The sequence below is a fragment of the Triplophysa dalaica genome, chromosome 15 (genome assembly GCF_015846415.1).
Source record: "Triplophysa dalaica isolate WHDGS20190420 chromosome 15, ASM1584641v1, whole genome shotgun sequence".
Classification (NCBI taxonomy): Eukaryota; Metazoa; Chordata; class Actinopteri; order Cypriniformes; family Nemacheilidae; genus Triplophysa; species Triplophysa dalaica.
In genome coordinates this window covers 3423380-3445036 of record NC_079556.1, presented here as the reverse complement: position 1 = coordinate 3445036, position 21657 = coordinate 3423380, and the positions used below count along the sequence as shown (strand labels likewise).

The 21657-nt window shown below is 37.9% G+C and overlaps 1 protein-coding gene across 1 annotated transcript; it reads right to left on the bottom strand.

Annotated features, from left to right (window-relative positions):
• Positions 1-915: 915 nt before the first annotated feature.
• On the bottom strand, positions 916-19108 carry syne3 (spectrin repeat containing, nuclear envelope family member 3). The gene is made up of 18 exons (XM_056768491.1): positions 18972-19108; positions 15210-15368; positions 14729-14904; positions 14215-14524; positions 12913-13068; positions 12198-12542; positions 11324-11460; positions 10782-10956; positions 10395-10577; positions 8427-8570; positions 8015-8149; positions 7189-7350; positions 6845-7017; positions 6230-6755; positions 5767-5925; positions 4882-5040; positions 4296-4337; positions 916-2943 (listed from the first exon to the last, which is right to left on the bottom strand). The coding sequence occupies exons 2-18, from the start codon at positions 15351-15353 to the stop codon at positions 2752-2754; spliced, it is 3318 nt and encodes a 1105-aa protein (XP_056624469.1). The 5' UTR covers positions 15354-15368; positions 18972-19108; the 3' UTR covers positions 916-2751.
• Between the last annotated feature and the right edge of the window lie 2549 nt (positions 19109-21657).

Here is a 21657-nt window from a genome sequence, read left to right as displayed (position 1 = left end):
AATTAGATCCAGATTAAAGGAGTAGTTCACCTTCAAAATGAAAATTCTGTAATTATTTACTCACCCTCTTGTCAACTTAGTGACTCATTCTTCTGCAGAACACAAAAGAAAATATTTTGAAGAATGTTGTTATCAGCCCCCCACTTGCATTGGTTATAATAGAAGTGAAGGGGGGAGATGTGCTATTACCAACATTTTTCTAAATATCAAGGTGAACTTTCACGCCTTTAAAGTTATTGTTCAACCAAAAATGAAAATTCTGTCATCATTTACTGACCCTTTGTCGCTTAACGCATGTATGCTTTTTCTTGTGCAGAACACAAAAGAAGATATTCTGAAGAATGTTGGCAACCAAACAACAAAGGTGGCAACACATTGACTCACGGACACAAAACCATTGAGACATTTCTCAAAATATCTTCTTTAGTGTACCACAGAAGAAATGCTTTGAATGACGTGAAGGTGAATAAATAATGACGGAGCTATTTCGATTTTGGGTGAACTATCCCTTTAAATAGAAATAGAAACTGTACAGACGATCATCCAGTTGACTACTGTAGGTGACCGAGAGATGATGACAGATCTATGCAACAACATGTTCATTCAAAAGTCTGAACACGTAGCTGATGAAAAATCTGATATCGTTTTGGTTTCCAACTAACAAAAATAAATGAACTCATTCCTAAATAACCTTTATGACCTTACATGGCATTTTAAAGTCGAGGAGGCCATGCTGTGTGAGGTTTTTTCATACTTGTATGCTGGTTTTATATTTCCTTATCAGTGTTTTTGTTCCACATCTTGTTAAACCAGTTCAGTTTCACTCTAATACCAAAAGCAGGCAAACAGATCTTTATATTGAAAAGCATTTATCTGATCTAAAGCCATAGTAACAGAAGAAACAGACACAGGTCATGTAATGAAAATGCACAGCATGTTTATTGCCTGGGGTAAAATACAAAAATACTGGTAATATGTTTTATATATAACAGTTAGATGCGTTATAGGTTTCACCAAAATATGTAATAAAATAAATGTTTAGACTTTGTTGATATATTGTCTTACGATAACCCTTCATGCATTTGAAACTAGAATTTCTACATGCTTGCATTTTGCAGTGAACTTAAAAAAAATTCCCATGAAAATCTTTCTCGTGCACACAGTGCTGCAAATCAGATATATTAGCATCCGTTCAATGACCATTACTTGATCCTAAAACACAGTCGAACCTTTCAAACAAATTTTGTACAGCTTAACTTTGTTGCATTTTCAGTCTTCAACAACCGTATTGTGGATAACATCGGTATAGTTCAGTTAAGGGTTTGCATTAAGCAAGAGTTTTAAATTGAAACAAATCAGTGCAATAAATTCAACAGTACAGTTTTGCAGCATATTTTCTCAAGTCTTTCTCTGCGCATGCACTATACCGTTTTATGGATTTAACAATAAATAGTACATCAAATATTAACGTAAATATTACAATTTTAAGAGCCGTTAAGATATGCAGTTCTGAATAAGATATTTGCTACAGGATAAAAGCAGTACAGAATCTAATGTGCGTGCAGTATATGTAATACTAGTCAAACCATAAAAGCCATGCAAGTTGTCTCAGATTCTCCTATGTAACGTGTCTTACATCTCAAACATAACACTTTGAAATACAGGATAGTCAGTGCCTTGTCAGAAAAACCTTAATTGTGCTGGACAAATAAAACTCAAGAGATTAATTCTACGAACAACAGCCTCTCATCTGTTTTCCTAACAGAACCTATCTCAACTACTGATGTTTCTGAACTGAACGAGCCCTTAAAACTCCCATCTTAGAATAACTTCGGTCTGAGAGAAACAAAACAGACCAAGGTCAGAGTTCCAAAATTCTGTTCAAAAAAGGACATTTCCCTTCAAACAAGGCATGACAACCGTCAGAAGCCAGCCAATGCCAAACTATGTCAACAAAAAAGATAACACAATCCCCCAGTCTAAAAAACTTTTTATGAACACACCGTCTATTCTGAGACATTTATGTCGTAGCACCTTAACTATGGAGTGATTTGTTTCTCTGTTTAAGACAGACAAGAAATGTCTCTGTTCCTTTTTAAAGACCGCGTTCTCTTCTAAATCTGTACCATATAGCGGCAAAGTCGGAAGAACGTCTTTGAGTTTAACTGAACGTTGACATGGAAGTCTCAATGACATCTGAATCTTTATATGGAACACAAAGATATATCCTATAATACAGCAGGTTTCGCTGTCTACATGCCCGAGTAAAATAGCAGATTAAATAAACATAACATGGGGAAAAAAACATGCAAAATTCTGATTAAAAATGTAAGACATACCACAGAATATTTAGAAATAAAACATAAAATGTAAATAAAAATGTAAGGGATGTGACATAACTCCTGAGTAGAGATATCTTTAAAGGACTTTTTTTCTCTTTGTAAAGGCATTGGTTTCTCCAAATGCATGTAGAGAAGGAACAGCTTGAATCATACAGAGCAGGTTGTGAGCGTCTATGCCATCCACCCACTCACATTTTCACAAACTCAAACACACAAACACACACACGGTTTCTGATCTGCTGGGTCCACCAGTAGGTGTACTGTGGACCAAAGCCATCCAAGAACCAAAAATAACAGACATAAAACCCAAATACAGAAAATATACAATAAGTAGATGATACATAAACAACCACTGATTGCCGTCTTCGCAAAAAGCTAAGTTTTTGAGCCAGAAGTGTTGTGTTCATCCTTAAGTGGGTGGTGGTCCGTCGTAGCGGAGCATGATGTTGAATGAGCGAGCGAAGTTGTTAGACAGCGAGCAGCTTGTGCCCTCATCCATCATGGGTAGAAGAAACGCCAACAGCAGCAGTGCCAATAGCAGGAGCTGAAGAGGAAGAGCCATGCGACACACGCGGTACAAGAACCCGGGGCTGCTGTTCTCCTGCAAAACACACAAGCATAAAAAGTTGTTGCATGCTAAATGGCTCCGTCACAAATCCTAAACAGTCTTGCTCTTCACATCTCAACCACTATTATTCTTTGAGCCAGACAATATACACGGCAAGCTCATACAACACACATTAGCAACCACACGCATTTCCCATCTGCCATCATGAATGAATCTGAGCTTGCTGCAGTGCATTATGGGATTGGTGACCAAATACAAAACTGCCTTTCATTTGACAATCAAGAGGAAGCCAGCTCATGCTTTAATCCTCGAAAAAAGTGCAACAGTTTTTAATTCATCATCAAAAAAACAAATATGCATGACTCATTGGATGCACGTAAGAAAATTCCCAGACAAACATACACTATATTAAATGCATAGAAGGAGAGTATCTTGTGGAATTGTGGGAGTATATGTCCACCCACAGCTCACCATCAAACACGAGTCCACAACTAAGCGATATGCCATGAGATACCGAACATAATACAAGCCTTTCTATTTAACGCCTCTGTAGCTGAGAAACATGGGAGCGTTTACTCTCTGCGAGTCTTTGAGAAAAAGAGAGAGACGGCGTGAAAGTGCGAGAAGGAGAGTAGGAGGAAATGTGGGTGGATGAAGGCTGAAACTCCACGTATTTCTTCTGCCAGCCTCTATTTAAGTGTTCTCGCAATGAAAGGTAATTACAGTGGTGCTCAGCCTGGAACAATATACAGAAAGGTGTATATTGTCTTTATGGATACAAGTGCCCTCAGACGTATTTACATATGGCACATTCTTGCACTCATACACCTAGATGGAAAACCTACAAGGTAGCATCACGACAGCAAGTTTCCGAGAGGAAAAAACTTTTTGAATTGTAACGACTGTAATCTAATGTGTACAGTATTGTGCTGTGTACCATATCGTGAGGTGCGCTACAATACTAAGCCCTAATAAATAATAAAGGCAAACCGAGCAGTTATTAAATAGAGTGCGTAGGACACCTGTGCTTTTTCTCATACAGACGTGACGCTCATGAACAGATGGCCAGAAAGTGAAATAGTGGAAAGAGAGCTGTTAAGAAAAGTTGCGAATCCAGAAAACATTACTCGCAGAGAATAACACACTCCCCATAGACATCAATTGGAGCGACAGCCTTGGTCTTTCTTAAACTATGAATGGACCACGGAAAAACAGGCATTTGGTTTGGGAGATAAGAGGTGCGGGTGAGGTCTTTCAAGTAATCCAAATGTCGTGCATCATTTTAGACATTTTACAAACGTTACATAATTTGTCAGGTCAACATGAAATCAACCTTCGCAGCTCATTATACAATTATGAAGGGATGTATTTTTTAGGAAAAGTACCTTTCCAGCACGAACGAGCTCCTGTCCTTGTGCACTTGCACCCTGAAATAAACAGAAACATTTGGTAAGTTTATGCACAATATACGTCTGCCCCCTTGTGGTGGACCCATGCTACTATACAGCGGTGGTTAATAGAGATAAGGTAAAATTATAATTTTTGTTTCCTTCTAAGAACTACTAACAATATTTATACAAATTTCAAATAAAAAATATTGTTTCTATTTGCATTCATTTGCAGAAAATGAGAACTGGAGGATCAGGTGAAAATAAAAGATGTTCTGTATTTTTTCAGACTTCAGATACTGCATAGAAAACAAGTTCATATTCACTATCAAGCAAAACAACAGTTATACTTTTACATGTATTTAGATTTTTTTTTTTATGTGATAAATGATAGTCTCTATATTTATCCGTTTTCTTGTCATGCTGTCAGTCAGATTAAATTAAAATTGTATAAAGAAAAAGAAAGAACTAAAACCTTTAAAAAAAGTATTTTTTAAACAAACAAAAAAAAAGATAATGGGGAAAGGGCACACTTATAAAATACAGGAACAAATTTTAATATATATATTTTTTCTCTTTGCACCTTGTGTGTCTTCAGAGCTCGGAGGTCACCAGCCTCTTTCAGTTTGGACTTGTATAACATCCAACAATATCGCAGATCCTCCACATCTTCATTAGGTGACTTATTCTCCATTAGCCTCTGGAATTGACTTTGACCCCAGGACACACCAGCACGCAAACCCTGTGCCAAAAATGTATTAAAATGTATAAAGTATGAGGGCACTTGACACAAATTTATAAAATCTAGAACTGAACTTTTACTAAGTCATGCACATTACATAAACAATACATAAGGAAATTCTGCCATCTGCTATATTATCAAATAACCTTTCGCTTTTTTTAATGATTGCTTGGACAATAAACAGTGATAGATGAAATCCAACACTTAGTTTTAGACCATGATCATTACTACTATGAGCAAATTTTACAAAAAAACTAAGCTGTTAAAACGAATCTGCAATTCATTCCTACATTGTGTGAAGCTCTTAGATACTCCCTCAAAGTACGGTTTACTAAGAATTTAGACTGCGATACCAAGCTCAAATGTAAATTTACCATACGATCTGTTTAAATACGACCAAACAAATTGTTTATTTATAAAATAAAATACAACAAAATTCCACCAATCGTTTATTTAATACAATTATTATACAGTAAAATAATAATAAAAATGTATATGAACATAAATAAAATAACATACAAAAATGTATATATTATTATACACAAACCGGAAGTTAACTGGGGAATGGTTTATAACCGACGTAAAGCAGAATACCATTTCCTCTGTTTAATAAGACATCAAAGCTTTCTCTCAAGATTGTTCTTTAACTCTTACACTATTTGATATGTGAACCCATTAAACTTTAACCACAGAAAAAAAGGCAACATTTCAACAAACACCACTAACCTTGAGTCTATCCTGTCTCATCGTCAGTTCTTCGGCACTCGAGGTGCTTTGGCTGTTCAGAATTTTTGTGAGCTTGTTATTTTCTTTGAGAAGCCACGCTTCAAACTCTCTCCGCATGGCCTCTGTGTCGACATGCTGCCGAGGCCCCTGAGAGCCAATCTACAGCAGAAATAAGGACACGTTCATTTATTCGCTAATTAAGTATTAGATTCATTGCTCAGTTGTTGTTGAGACTTGTTATAAATATTTAAGTATCATATATCTTGAATAGTCTTAATACAAGAAAAATAGCATGCAATGACTTTGGAGATTTTTTCAGACCAACTCATTTAAAAGAGCAAATAAATTTGAACAGTTTGAACAATTTTGCACATAAAGTGTAAATAAACTATCCTCAAATTCAAGACGCAAAACTGTCTGGCCACGATCTTCTTTTTGCATCATCAGTATGGGCTCCACTTACAAAGCCTTGCACGTCCAAATCCTCAATCCCAGAACCGGCGATATGTTCCTCGACCCATTCTCCAGTCCTATCAGCACTCCCGCTCTCTATCTTCCCGAGCAAGTTACTTCTGTCCATACCCGCATCCTCAATCTGTTTTCTGTTTGCTCTTCCATCACCTCCAGAAGTGACTGCATCCACCTCATCATCCAGGGTCCTCTCATGGTAACTCATCTCTCGTCTCCTGACCTCTGTACGTCCTGGTCTTTCGATGCCCTCGGGTAACACAACTTGAATTGGATTTTGAGTTGCTTCGATGCTCTTTGGGTAATCTGTTGATTCCGATCGCAGGTGGAACTGTGAATCGAGCTTGTGATGTGGACGTTGACCTGTTTCCTCATCACCTGCGGCTAGGTATCCACCTTCAAAGCCGGACGCTGCTCCAGATCCTGAGCCCTCGTGACCCCCATCCGCCCATCTATCCGGACACTCGGTTCTGCGTGACCGGGAGTCTTGTACCTCCGTGGCAAGATGTCCATTCAGAAGTCTAACATGAAAGGAATCAACAAATATTCATAAAATCACTGTGGCATTAGATTCAACAACATTGGCACATAATACATCAAGTATTATAACCTGTAAAGATTGAGACTAAGCGTGTGGAGGGACATCCAGGATTCTCGGAGGCGATTAAGGTCTTGTTGAATGTGAACTTTGCCCTCATCGGAGGTCTTCTCCAGCACATTTTGACCCTGTGCCTCCATCTGGTTCAGCTGGATCTCCTTTTCTGGAAACTCCCCTAGCGCCCTCTGGAGGACAACAACAGCAATACAGTTCAAAGATTAAACAGAATCAATTTACATTTCGTTTACATGCGTCTCTTAAAAACTGAGAATTAAAAACAAATCAAAAATAAATGAATGAAAAAGTGTGTTATTGTTTTGAGAGATGGCTGAGGTACATTATCAAGCGCACGGTACCTCCGCCTCCTGTTGCCGATTATTGATGCCCCATTCTCCGTTTCCCCCACGGAACGATTCCAGCTTCTGTCGCATGGTCATTAACCACTTCTCCAAATTCAGGATATTCTCATGGAAAAGTTCATGGTCTACAATGTTCTCCTCACTATCATTCACCTTAATCTGGTTCAAACAAAACACACAAAGAAATACATGCATCATCAAGGGCTTCAGTAAGAGTCCTAGTGTGCGTGTTTCTCCCAGTAAAAGAAAACATCTCCTCGGGCCACAAGTGTGCATTAAAAGCAAAGTAAGGAGGGTTTGATCAAGGCCGTTATAGTCATCTTCTTCAACATCGTGATTAACACTCGGCAGGAGGTCTGGAAACCACAGGGTGTGAGCTACTGATCTTCAGGGTTAAATCAGAATCACTTGTGAAGCTGGGCATTTCTAAAGCAGATAGTAAGCCATTCCCTCAACCAGAAATTCACAGCTCTATTAATTAGGGAGACGGGATGTGAAGTTATAAAACAGTCAAAAGAGAACAGCTTTCCAAAAAGCGCCTTGAGACCCCCACATTTGGTTTCATTCTGTTGAATGGCATCTAGCTGCATCTATGATAAACACCCTTTAAGACTAATCTTCAATGAAAACCATTTCAAAGTTATTTACAAAGGTACTTTGTTTTTAGATTCTTTTTCAACTAGTCAGTTATGAAATATCTTGTCTTGTCATCCAAAGAAGAAAAATACAGATTGGGTACAACATGAGAGTAAACAAATTGCAGACTTCTCAGTGAACTTTAAGTTCCATTCAATTAAAAAACTTTTGCAAAAACAGATCTTACCCGAACCGCATTGTATAGCAACTTCCATTCTGCATATAGACGCTCAAACTTGGTGCCGTTTGTTGGGTTGGATGACACCAGCGTCTCAAGGGCCAAAATATGGGCCTCGCAATCCTCCAAATCTTTCCTAATGACCTGCAGAAATACACAATATTTTAGTATTGAATCTGTCACCTCAGTCCTTCCTGTTCCCACCTGATCACCCAGCGCAAAAACACAGCAAGCTCAGCGTGATGGTACCCCAAGGTCATTGAATTATTCACACGACTCTTTGAGTTTGTGCCCAAAGACAACCTAAATCAAAAGTCACTGTACAACCATAGGATACCACATGCAGAGATCAAAACATCTGTGTCGAATTAAATTTAAGGCTGTGGGTAAAGCAAGCTATACATATAAACATGTTGCTCACCCTGAGCTGGTCTCCCTGGCTCTTCTTTGCTAGAATATCAGGTTGGAGGCCATTCGCTGCATAGAACCTCGTCTTTATGAAGCTCAGCTTTTTGTAAATGGAGTCATAAGCCTCAGAAAAGTCCTTTGTCTTTGATATCAATCCCTATGGACATAACACACATGGTTATGGGTGGGTCAGACAACATTCAGAAGGTTTGAGAGAACAGCTTTGTGTCTTGTAGATGATCCAACTTGTCCAGGGTTTAATTTGGTTTGTGTTTGGATAAAATATAACAATTCATTTTATATTTATTTAGTATTTATTGTATATGAATTCTATTAAAATACAATAAATCTACTTAACAGTTGATTCTTTGCAGAAGTCTAATGGAAGTACATTTGGGCCAAATGTAACACTTGTTTATGTTATTGCCGCTGAGAAAGTCTACAGTTTCACATGAGACACTTTACGGTACAGTAATGGTAATGGTAATGGTAATGCATAACTATCAATTTTCAATGCACATTTGTGACCCTGGATCACAAAACCAGTCTTTAGTCGCACGGGAACATTTTTAGTGAAAGACAAAAATACATTGTATGGGTCAAATTGATCGATTTTTTTTATCAAAAAGGCATTAGAATATTCATTAAAGATCAAGTTCCATGAAGATATTTTGTCAATTTCCTACCTTTTTTATATATATAAAAACTTTATTTTTGTGAGTGGATGGCCTGCACAGCACCTCTGTTTAACAACTTCAAAGGCAATTTTCTCAATATTTAGTTTTTTACCTATAAGACTGGTTTTGTTGCCGGGTCACATTTGTGATCCATGTGAAAACCCAGCTATAAAGTCATTTATTTGTGATATAATATTTCAACATAAATTCACCCTGCTAAAAAATTATTTTACATACATTCTATTGGTTTACTATTACTATTATGAACCACAAATGTTTTTTCACAAAATTAAAAAAAAATGTCTCGGGCATTGATGTGTGTTCTATTGATCCCCATCTGCATCTCTTGTGTTTTGGGCAGGTTTCTATTTTTTCAGCAGGGCAGTCAACATTATGTAAAGAACATCCTTTGAAAGGAAAATCTTAAAATTTTGATATAGTTTTGACTGAATGAGGCCATGTCAAAGACTGACATAAACTAAAAAGTGAAATAAGTTAAAATCAAACTCTGAGTAATAACTTGATTTTTAGCCTAATTATGACACACCTGGTCACACTTATGAGTGTAAGTTGCGCCTAATAATGACATTGATAGTTAACTATAATAACCAACATTTGTGCAATTTTATCAAGCATCCGTTGCACTTATAGATTGCTGGTAGTGTCTCTAGCATTACTTTTACAAGGCTGGCCAGGAGTTCATATCTCTTACCATCTAAAACAATTATATACAGCCTACATTGTAGTCTAAGTTTTCTCTCCCTTTCTCCCTCATTTATCGATTCGCCACGCAAACTCACGTTTGTGAAGCTAACTAGTTATACACAATTTAATATGCCAACAATCCCCTTAAAATGTATTAATGATAACAAATCGTGACAAAGGGGGACCCCGCGTACAAAGAAGCATGAGCCTCGGGCTCATTTTCTGTAACACCTGCTTCAGCGTCGCACGAAGCACCATTAGCTTCAGGGGCAGGCTTGCGAAAACACTGAAAATGTGTAGTTTAAATGCTTGCCTTTGATCTCCTTTTGTTTCATATCTCCCGGAAGCACCAATGGTCCAAAAGTCAGAGCGTCACACTTTTCTGACTCAAAGCAATGTTGTTATGTATCCTTGCATTTTTTTAAGTGTGTATACGGAAATTTTTGATCTTTTCTAGTAAGTATACGGCATAAACCTGCGTATCACGTAGACCAACGAGTCAAAGCGAAGACATAAAAACTGTTGCCAGGTATGGCAGGGTAGAGATTGTTCATGTAGCTCACGGATTTACATACAGCAAGTACATTTAGGACTGGTACCTGCAGACGACTCTTGCGATCCTGGAGCTGACTGTGAAGTGATTCTCTCCTCTTCATATCTCCGCTAAGCTCCTTCAACAGATCATCGGCTTTCTCCTGCCCAAAAACAGAGCTGAGAAGATCACTCTTCACCTGAAGCAAAGTCAAGCGCTCCTGCAGCTGCAAGCTGGTCTTGAGTAACTTCTGCGATAACCAAAAACACGGTCAATAACTTCAAAGAGAACAAAGGCCGGCAAAAAAAAGAACACGATCATATCAAAACGAAGCTGATGCATAATTAAAACGTAGTTTTCAGCCTTGTTCTTCCAAAATCAAAGAACACATAATATTGGGTATTATTATAGGACGGGGAACTCAGTTTAGCTTAAGAAAAAATATTTATTTTACCTCGATATTCTGTACAAGCAGAGCGATATGGGTGAATTCAGTCACGTCGGCGGAGGCTTCCAGGAGCTGCGAAACCGCTTGACTCCACTGGCTGAACCTGAGCAGAGGGTCTTGCAGTATCTGTCGCAGCGTCGATTCCCTCTCGGAGGACAACCTGAACGATCTGCCTTTCACACTGCCAGGCGAAACATAAAACAGCCCTTCAAAACAACGGAGCAGTGCTATACACCTCACTGCTATTGTATAGGGATTATAACCCAAACGAATAAATAAATGCCGTAAAACCATGTGTAATGCACAAAGTGTGTTAAGTGCTCACATGAGCACTCTCTTAGGGCTGGGTACACGTTGTTAATGCCTGACTGGGCATTGTGACTAACATCATATTGACTTTAAGACAATAGGGGAGTTAACCAGCGTGTGACATGCCTTACATTGCGTCTGTGGTAAAGGAATGTCTATAAACATATTAATAGCTAATGACGGATGAAATATTCATCAAAGCGTTTCGTATCAGGCTCCTACGTGTGGTTCCAGCTCACCTCAGGTACTCCTTTACCACAGCGAGCACCTCATCAGACAGCGCTCTAGAGTCCTGCGGGAATCTGAAAAGCTCTTTTAACCGAGACTTCAACTGCTCCACATGGGGCTCCTCTGCGACGAGCTTGTTACGCACACCCTGTAAAGTGGACGGGAAGAACAAATCAATAAAATGAGTGCGCACATTAAGAGTCTGAAGAAAAGAGCTCATCCTAACGGACATTAATGCAAAATTTCTCCACATGGGGTCCAGACCCGCATTCACTGATCTAAAAAGCCTTTCAACCTTGCTGGTTCCCATATGCTAACAGCGAACTTGGCTCAAGTGATTATTCTGATGGATGGAAGTGAGAACGTCAGTTTTCAAACAACACTATCCTAAATTCAGACAAATCCATTTTATTGCCATTCAAATGAAAAATATTATGGCTATATAATTACTATTAGTCTTTTGACAACAATCAATAGATATAAACAAAGGGTAAATTCACACTTAATTCACCCAATAAAAACCTGAACCGAATAAAAATGTTCAATGAACTAATCATTAAAGGCATTTTCATCTACAATATAACAATTCAAAATAATAAAAAAAATCTTTAAAAGTATATAGCTACATTTTGTTGTATTATAAGTGCTTGGTATTCATGCCCAAGATAAATCAGTTGGAAGAACTCCAAACAACTTCACAAAACGTGTAAAATTCTCCCATCTTCACGAAAACAGCTGTCACACCCCGCAGAGGAATTGACCCAAGGCATTCCCTAAATCACTGATGCGCTGCCACATAAATATGCTAAGCCTCAAGAATCCGTGTCAAACATCGAGACACTCAATGTCTTTGTGAGTGGCGCAATACAATACCAGAATACTAACCGTGTGAGTCTTCCATTGAGCAACCATGTGATCCTCCGTCCTCTCTCCATCCCTGCTCTCCAGTTCCACACTGAGGTTCTGGACCTGGGTTCTGAGCTTCGCGAGGTCCACCCTCAGCTCTGTACAGCGGTTTGAATACTCGCTCTCAGAGTCCATTGCGCTCTGGAGCTCTTCTTGAACCTCAGCTAGTGCCAGACGTAACCTCTGCCAGGCCAACCTCAACTCCTCCATCTTCTCTGTGATCCTCTCCGCTCCCGCTGGAGATGTGTTGGTCTTCACCGCCTCGGACAATCCTTCAATGTGCTGGAGTGTGAGCTCTTCTTTGGCTATACTGGTGTTCAGTTCCTGATAGTGGATTAAAGGATGGAAAAGAACAGTATATTTTCATGCATGTCAAACTAAGAGATAAATAAAAATGGATTGCTCTTTTTAGTAATTACTAAAACAGGGTTTTTAAACCAATTATTGGTTTTCAGAGATTTTTGGTAAGAACCTTAATTTCAATGTAAAATTTCGATGTTTTTGTATTAAGAGTAGATTTTTGGTTCCGAAAGTCACATGTACAGTACTTGAGTAGTAAGGTTGAGACAGTAATTCATTATATGACTCACAGTTACACCACAATGATATATCTATAATTTGACTTCAAAGCAGGAAGCTTTTTCCCAGTTGACCGTTTTGACTTCACCTCCCCCAAATAAGTAGGCCGTTGTACCTGCAGGGCTTTGAGTTTATTTTGTGTCGTATCCTTCATGTCGCTGAACCGACTGACTTCTTCTGTTCTAGACACAAGCCAGGTTTGGAATTTATAAACACAACTTTGGTACTGCTGGTGCTCTTCTGCTCTTTTCTCTGCCAAAGCCAACCTTTCCTGAAAAAAAAACAATAACCACATTTTGAATCAGAATCCTTCATAAGACTTAATAAAATAAGGAATTTAGCATTGAGAGAATTCCGAGTTATAAATTGCATTTAAATGAATTTTGTACACTTTATAATTGTACTATGTACTTATTAGATTTTATAACCCACAATAATTAATTTTTCAGGGGCCACACATGTTCCAACATGTCCAACAAAAAAGAAAGGCATTTTTTATATTGATTAAATAAAAAATGATCATTCTAATTGTTTTACACAGTGGTCAAGTATTTATTAAAATGATTTATCTGCGCACATCATTTTTTTTATTATTAATTTGCACTTGAAATGTTTAATCAAAAAAGTTAACCTCCTCCCCCTCTCGAAACGACCCCTCTTCACTTCTGGTCACGAGGAATGGAGCGGGGGTGGGGCTGCAATGACTGACAGATTGCAAACTGGCGTTTTTTTTTACCTTTAAACGATCCAATCAGTTGTCAGTTGATGAAATCAAGTCCCGCCCCATTTTTCTCATTTCAGAAGTCGTATCGCTTGGGTATATGTGACGATACGTTAAAAAAGACAATCGTCACTTCAGTCTCATGCCGACTTTAAGGGATACTTCACCCAAAGATTCTGTCATCATTTACGCACCCTCAGATTGTTCCAAACCTGAATAAATCTCTTTGTTCTGAGGAACACAAAGATATTTGTAAGAATGTCAGCAACCAAAAACATCTCATCCCCCATTGACTTCTCGAGAATTTATCTTCCCTACTATAGCAGAAATGGAGGATGCGATTTGTTTGATTACTGACATTCTTCCAAATATCTTCCTTTGTGTTCAGCAGAACAAAGAGATTTATACAAGATTGGAACAATCTGAGGGTGCGTAAATGATGACAGAATTTTCGTTTTTGGGTGAACTATCCCTTTTTGAAACCATGCAAGAGTGAGTAAAAACCCACAGAAAGACAAAAGATTAAAAGGTTGGTGTTAATTGACTTAACATAGATCCATGATGAGAGGCCTTATAAAATATTTACAATAACCCTGCTTCAAAGGTTGTCTTCATACCTTTGAAATTCACTATTTCAATAAAGCCCTCAAATATCCAAAGCAAACTTTTTGATTAAAAAAATGTGTTCCAACAGACCTGGGCTATGTCTTGAATATGGTTGTAGGCATCTTGAAAACCTTGTTGAGCCTGCTCATCAACACTGGGATCTTGAGTGCGGTTGAAAAGGGATAAAGCCTCGTCCAGAAGCCTCTCCAGAAACTGACCCTGGGCCTCAATGTCACTGTGCAGGACTCGCAGATGGTCAACCTGCCACAGCTTCTCCTGCGGACCCAGCTGTAGCTCAAGCTGTGGCTCCAGAGATCGGTGCATCTTCTCCAGCCACATCCCAAACTCCTCATGAGCCTTCAGGTATTCACTCCAATGAAGCCAAACCCATTCGATGCGACTAACAGAGACACCAAACAAACAACAGTAAATATGCAAATATTACTTCCTGACAGACATCAGAAAATAAAGATGTTGCCATTTATTGTTTTTATTGCATTAAAAACCCATTTGCAGATTTCCACAGAACCATCACAATCATAATGAGTCATTTTTTTGAGGGATATGAGGACCCTATCTCAGATCTCCACAGCAATTGCTGTACCTGTGGCAGTGAATTATGTAGGTCAATGTCTCATCCCACAGCGCTTTCAGATCCTTCAGTTTTGAATGAGTCTGATTCTTCATCTCTTCGTCTCCCTTTAGGAGCAGAGCTTCAGACGCCACCAGTACCCTGTCCATCTTCACATGACCAGTCTCAGTCTCTGACCTATGGATTTCCTGTACAACAAACATCAGTGATACAAGACACATGAAACTAGAATAATGTTTTAGGGAAACAAGTGTCCTGAGACTGTAGTCAATTTTACAGTTCAGCAATCATTAGGAAAATACTGAATGACGCAACTGACCAATCAGAATCAAGTATTACCGATATAACAATATATACATATTTACGCTTCTTAGTTCTAGACTAAACGAGCAAACGTTTCTTTTATTTAGAATATGTGACATCTGAGAAACGGGAACAGCTGTATCTCAGGAGAATCATGCCCTCGCAGGACAAAGGTCAAGTGAGGTCTCACCTCTGTCTCTCTGAGTCTGGCCTCCAGTGCTGTCAGGGGACCCTGGGTGTTATCATTTTGCTTAAGCCTCTCCTGGATAGCCTGCATCCAGGACAGGGCTTCCTCCAAACTTTCCCTGAACTCATGCTGCTCGTGTTGGGTCATAGGTTTAAGGCAGACCTAATGCAAAAAAGTGGACACATACTGTAAACTATGTACTAGCAAAACATCAGTCAAGTTACTACACCCTACACCCTCATACGTACCCACATTTATTGTTTAGTTGCTGGTATACTTTTGCTGGTAAAGCATGGCATAGTAATGGCTTAAAATGTAATGGGAATTGTATTAAAGGAATAGTTCAACAAAAGAATGAAAATTTGTTCATCATTTACTCATCCTCATATCATTCCAAACCTGTAAGACCAACTTTCTTCTGAAAGAGTCATATACAGGTTTTTAACAACATGCGGGTAAATAAATGATGCCGCCCTTTTTTTGGTCATCTTCCTCTTTGAATAATTAACAATACACATAATACAAAACCAGTCTTTGTGTCATTGTAACTTACAAACATGCATAAATAAAAAGTAAAGTAAAAACAGTAAAACTGTGATAATTGCCTTGAGCAGTGGTTCTCAAACTGGGGGTTAGAGCCCTACGTTGGATCCAGGGAGGCCACAGATTTTGTGGCATTGTATGAAATATAGGAATTTATCATACAATTTATGCAATCAAACATCAGAAAAATAAGCCCAACAAATAATTGATGTCTCAGTATTTTTTTAGGGCTGTGCAATATATCCTGCGATTCTTATGCTCTTAGTTTGTCAATGACTTATGGTAAAATGCCGCCACATCCGAAAGCCAAAGTGGTGATTTAGATCGAGCAGTACCTCCTACTGATCAAATAGCCGTAGTTCATAGAAGAGCTGTGCATAAATATCGAATCGTTTCAGAATCGATTTAGACATGTATAATTAGCATGAACCGCGATAAATATCGGCCAGCCCTTATTGTATTACTGAATATGTTATTGGTTTATTTTAAATTTCAAGTTTAAGATGTTTATTGAGGGGGGCAAAAAGTGATGCACCCTAGATCCTACAAAAAGGGGTTCAAACGACATAAAATTTTGAGAGCCAATTGTAAGAGGTGTATTCAGAGTTTAGACAGTCTCTTTACTTAGCACCTAAAGCTTCTCAGTAAGCTCTGCTCTTTTTAAATGATGAGCAGAACCAAACCACTGTCAGACAGGTAGTATTTTTAACACATTTATACATATTTACATTTCTGTACAAATGTAAACGCATTTAAAACTGTTCCACCGAATTCTGCAGATTTTTCTGAAATTAATAAGTAAATAATAAAAAGTGCAGATTCCGTATGACCCTGATAATAAGTAATGTCATATAAAACTGCACATTGTAATTTCCCTGAATTGAGTCTATTTATTAAAAAAATATTTTTTGCTTGTGCTCCTAAAGTATTAAGTTAGGGGCTAAAGCACTCCTAGTAAAAAAGTTAGTATGGAGCAATGTAAAGGATCAACTGCGTTGTGTTTCAACTGCTGTACTTTGGCAAAAGTCTAGATAAGCGCCGTAAACATTTTTACTGGTGATGCACCGCTATGTAAATTTTGGCCGATAATTACCGATAACCAATAATTATTCACCATTGGAAGCCGAGAACTGATAAACCGTATCTAAATATTAAAGGCAGGGTGTCCGATTTCTCATAGCCGTTGTTGATATTCAAATCACCAAAACAGACCCCCCTACCCCCATCTATCGCTTTTGTCAGCGCTTGGCTCGACTAATGTCCATCCTATGGACTTTGCACCTTCCTGCTGATTGGCTACAATGTTGTTTTGATACTCGGCCCGACTTTGTCTAAACAAGCGTAATTCTGAAATCGGACAACTTGCCTTTAATATAAAATTCCCTAAGACTGAAACAAAATTGAATTTTTGGTCCGCTTTTATTTGAAAACATTCACTGCAGACAACAATGTAACAATTAGTTCTCATATACAATGCCTACTTTACACTAGTAAACGATTCTTTAACTTTCAAACATGTCAATTTTACATGTCTTATACACGCATGGGCAAGTTATAATACATCAGAGACACAGAAAAACACGTATTTGCGCCATATGAGCTTTTAACATATGGTGCAAGCATATTTGCTGTTAGATAAATGGTAAATTTACTACGGTCAGTTCCATAGTTTTAGTTCACTGTAACGTTACCAGTCTAATTTTAGGATTTATTACAGTCATAGTTTATCCACTGGTAAATCTCTGTTTACTGTCTGCTAGTGTGGCACCAGTTTTCTTCGCTGAGAGTGCCATAATCAGGTATCACCTTTTAAACTGGCATTGTGTACATTAGTCTGTGTTGGTTTTATGATGTCACTGGGAGGCAGCGTCTGTCATGACTCATGTGGTCCATTATTTCGTTGAAGAGCACACTCGCGCGACACGCCGATCTTATTGTACATGTGTAAAAAATGATTTGTAATTTGTATTGCTTGTTATTTTGGCAATAACTGAGTTCGGCTTGTTGCCTTTCATGTCTGGAGTAGCATTGTAAACGCATCATGTGTTAAGAGGTCCAAATGCCACGGTTCGCTACTACATTGCATCTACCTACATCAACAGTGTTTTGGTAAAAGCAGAAAGTGAATGATCATGACAGAAAGACTGAACAAGTTTAACCAGGTGAAAATATTTCTGATTAATCGGCTATATTATATAAAATTAGAAATGCACGATAAATTATCGGCCATATCGGTATCGGCCGATAATTAGTCATTTAAAATTGTATCCGTATCGGCCGATACCGATATGGCCGATAATTTATCGTGCATTTCTAATTTTTACAAGGGTGAGCATGTTTCTTACAATAGTAATAAAAGTCGAAATAGCGAAGGGGAATAACACATCTGGCAAAGGCGAAACATTTGGTTACCAGCTCATATTTATAATCACTAGATTACCCCACCCTATGGCATATTTCCGCCAAGAACGATCGCAATGCTCCATAAATAACTCGAGGGGGGAACTTAACTCGGTTCCTTGTTACTAAACTTGTTCTTCATACAACAAGTAAAAGAATAAAACCAAAAAAACATAAAGAGTCTTTTGGCGCCCAAAATAAAAACTATGGGCCACTTCCAGAATGACTCATATCTCTCACCACACTGTCTTTGGCATTCCCCTGGCAATTCACACAACCCTTTCATATGAAAATACACCAACAATACTCCCCACACAGCACAACACAACACAACACAGTGCTTAGAAACAGCAAGAATAACAAATGCAGGGAAGCACACAACAAATTACAACCGTAAATTCAAACACAAGGTGGTAACAATTTTAAGAAACACATCCAAATATAACATCGCTAGCAATCTAATAACACCAGAAAAAACATAAACACAGATTATTGTTGAAATTCACAACCAAAACATATCCACGCCCTCTCACAGAAGATTAACTCGCGATTTGCATGTCATTTAGCCAGTTTGAAGGCATTGGCTGGTTTGTTCTTCGCTTGTTTGTGTATAAATAACTATATATGTAATAACACAACGGTATTATACATAACCACTAACGTTACCTCGACCAGGCAAACTCAATTAGCTGCGCTAAATCCTATTAAGTTACATTACACTTTGAAAGTTGTTAGCAGAAAGTAACAGAGAACGGCAATATTGATGAACAGACATGACTAAGCACACAGGTCATAACGAGTCAATAAACTGGTTGTACTTACGGATTTATGTGCATCGGACGCGAGTATTTTGATAAGAAACGATCTTATGAGTTGCCTTCGAGCTACAAAGTTACGGTGATACGTCAGGAACAGACCGACCGCAGGCCTGTCAGTCGCATGTCATGGGCTGCTCGAGGGATGAGACAGACAGAAGCAGCAGATTCACCGAGCAATCGATTAACCCTCACGTTGTGACACGAACAAAATATTTTAACCCAAAATACTAGTTCAGGTTATTGAATTGGACTGAAATTTGGTGACTTTGTTCATTAAGACTATAAAAACCTCTCATAAAAGATTATCTTTTTTTGGTGCTTTTTTGTGATTTTCCCCCACTTTGTTACACTTGTGGTGTTCTTGGGTCAAAATGACCCGCCTACCAAAGAACCCTTATAAATCTCACATTATGCTATTGTATCAACAAATATTGGATTCGATCTTTTTGTCAACTTGTTTTCTTTCATTTAGGACTGGTTTTGTGTTTCTTTTTCATATCGATTAATCGGAGGCCAAGTTAATCTAAGCTTAGTCACCTCAGGTTTTTACTGATAAAAGTCTTTTTTGTTAATAATTTTGGCAATACTATATAAGATATGACAAAAATTGGCAGTGATGTTCACACTAGCCTACTTTAATCTAGACTCATTTGTTTACAAGCAAGTGTGTTCTGAAATGCTTTAATTGTGATCAAAATGGCACAGAATCACGGTTGTGTTCCCGAATTCAAATGAACTGCCTTCCAAAGAGAGTTTATAAGTCAATTTATATGCTACATATAATCAAATATCAGTTTAAATATTTTTTGTCAACTTGTTTTATTTCAGTAAATACTGGTTTTGTTTTTCTTTTTTTAACCGATTTATCGTAGGCCTCATTGATCTGAGCTTACGCACCTTTGTAATGTGTGAAAAAAAAACATTATTTGTGTACAGTTTTTCAAATATTAAATATATTTACATTTAGACATTTGGCAGACATTACATTGCTTTATCCTATACATTTTACATAAGTATTTGCTGCTGGGACCGCACCCACAATCTTGCATTGTTAACTCAATGCTCTTACCGCTGAGCTACAGGAAAGCTATAAATAAAAGCTCCACTGTTTATCACACTAGTGTCCTTAAATGTTTAATTAGGAAGTTTAGGCTGAAATGCTTTTGTTTTGTTCAAAATCGCACAAAGTGACACTTGGTGTTCCTTCAAAAATGACCTTTTAAAGTCGAAGTGAAAGATCACAAAAACACAACCTTTATTCAGGAAATGCTTTTATTTCTGAAAAGGGTTCTAAAGTTATACTTGTGCTGTTCCCTTTCAAATTTTACCCATCTTACATCTTAAAAAAATATATCTTACTGGAATTATTGTCTATGAAACGTTCCATGAGATGTTCCCTATGTGATTGCGTAAATGTGTTCTGTCTTGTATGCCACAATGGTCAAATTTGACACACCCTGCATTTCAAAGGTCTCGTCCCTATGCCCTAAGCCCATCGAATGGTTTGCCCTCCGGAGTGAGAGCTTTGAAGGGTTAAAGGGGACCAAACAACTGTTTCTTGAAATGCCCTTCTGCGTCATTATCCTGAACCCATAAGGAGGCGGCGTCACCACACAAAGAATCTGCGCAAAGACTCATGGGAGCAGGAAGTGACCATCTGTTGTACCCTTAGAAATCCTTCATTCTGAAGGGCCCTTTAAAGTGGCCAGTTATGAGCACTTTCGGTTTGGAACAACCCTTCAGTCTGGCGGCCATGATTGTTGTCACTCCGAAGGGCCCTTGGAACGCAGGGAGAAACAGCTAAATTGTTACATCCCACCTTTATTCAAAATAAAGGTCCTGAGTTTTGTGATCTTCCATACTCTTTCAATACTTTCAGTGGCCGGTCATTTTTGAGGTTTCTCAGATCAAAGAAGCCTACTATTAATCAGTAAGAAAAAGAAACACAAAACCATTAAAGAAAACAAGTAGACAAAAAGATTGAATCCAATATTTGGTGATAATAGCATATTGAGTGATTTAAAAGATACCTGTGCCCTTTTGTACACAAAGCATTTAAAGCATTTCAAAACAAACTTTCTGGTTAAACTAATTTGATTAAGTTAAGTTAAAGTAGGCTATGGTGAACTACAATGCAAATTTTTGTCACATTTTATTGAATATTGTCAAAAAATTATTATTATTTTCAGTCAAAGACTGAAGTGACTAAACTCAGATTACTAAGGGCTAAAATTAATCAGTTTGAAGAGGTTACACAAAACCAGTCCAAAATGAAAGAAAACAAGTTGATAAAAAAGATTGAATCCAATATTTTGTGATAATATAGCATATCGAGTTATTTATAAGATATCTTTGGTAGACCGATAATTTTGACCCAGGAACACCACAACTGTGATTCTGTGCCATATTGTATGAAATAAAAGCATTTCAAAACAAAATGTGTGGTTAAACATTAAAGTAGGCCACAGTGCATCATATTTTTTCAGTCAAAGACTGAGGTGCCTAAAGTCAGATTAACTAGATCTACGATTCATCCGTTTGAAACACCAAACCAGTCCTAAATGAAAGAAAACATGTTAACAAAATGATTTAATCCAATATTTGGTAATAATATTGCATAAAAAGTGTAGAATCTATCTTCATTAGCCGGATCATTTTGACCCGGTTACACCACAACTGCTGGTTTTGAA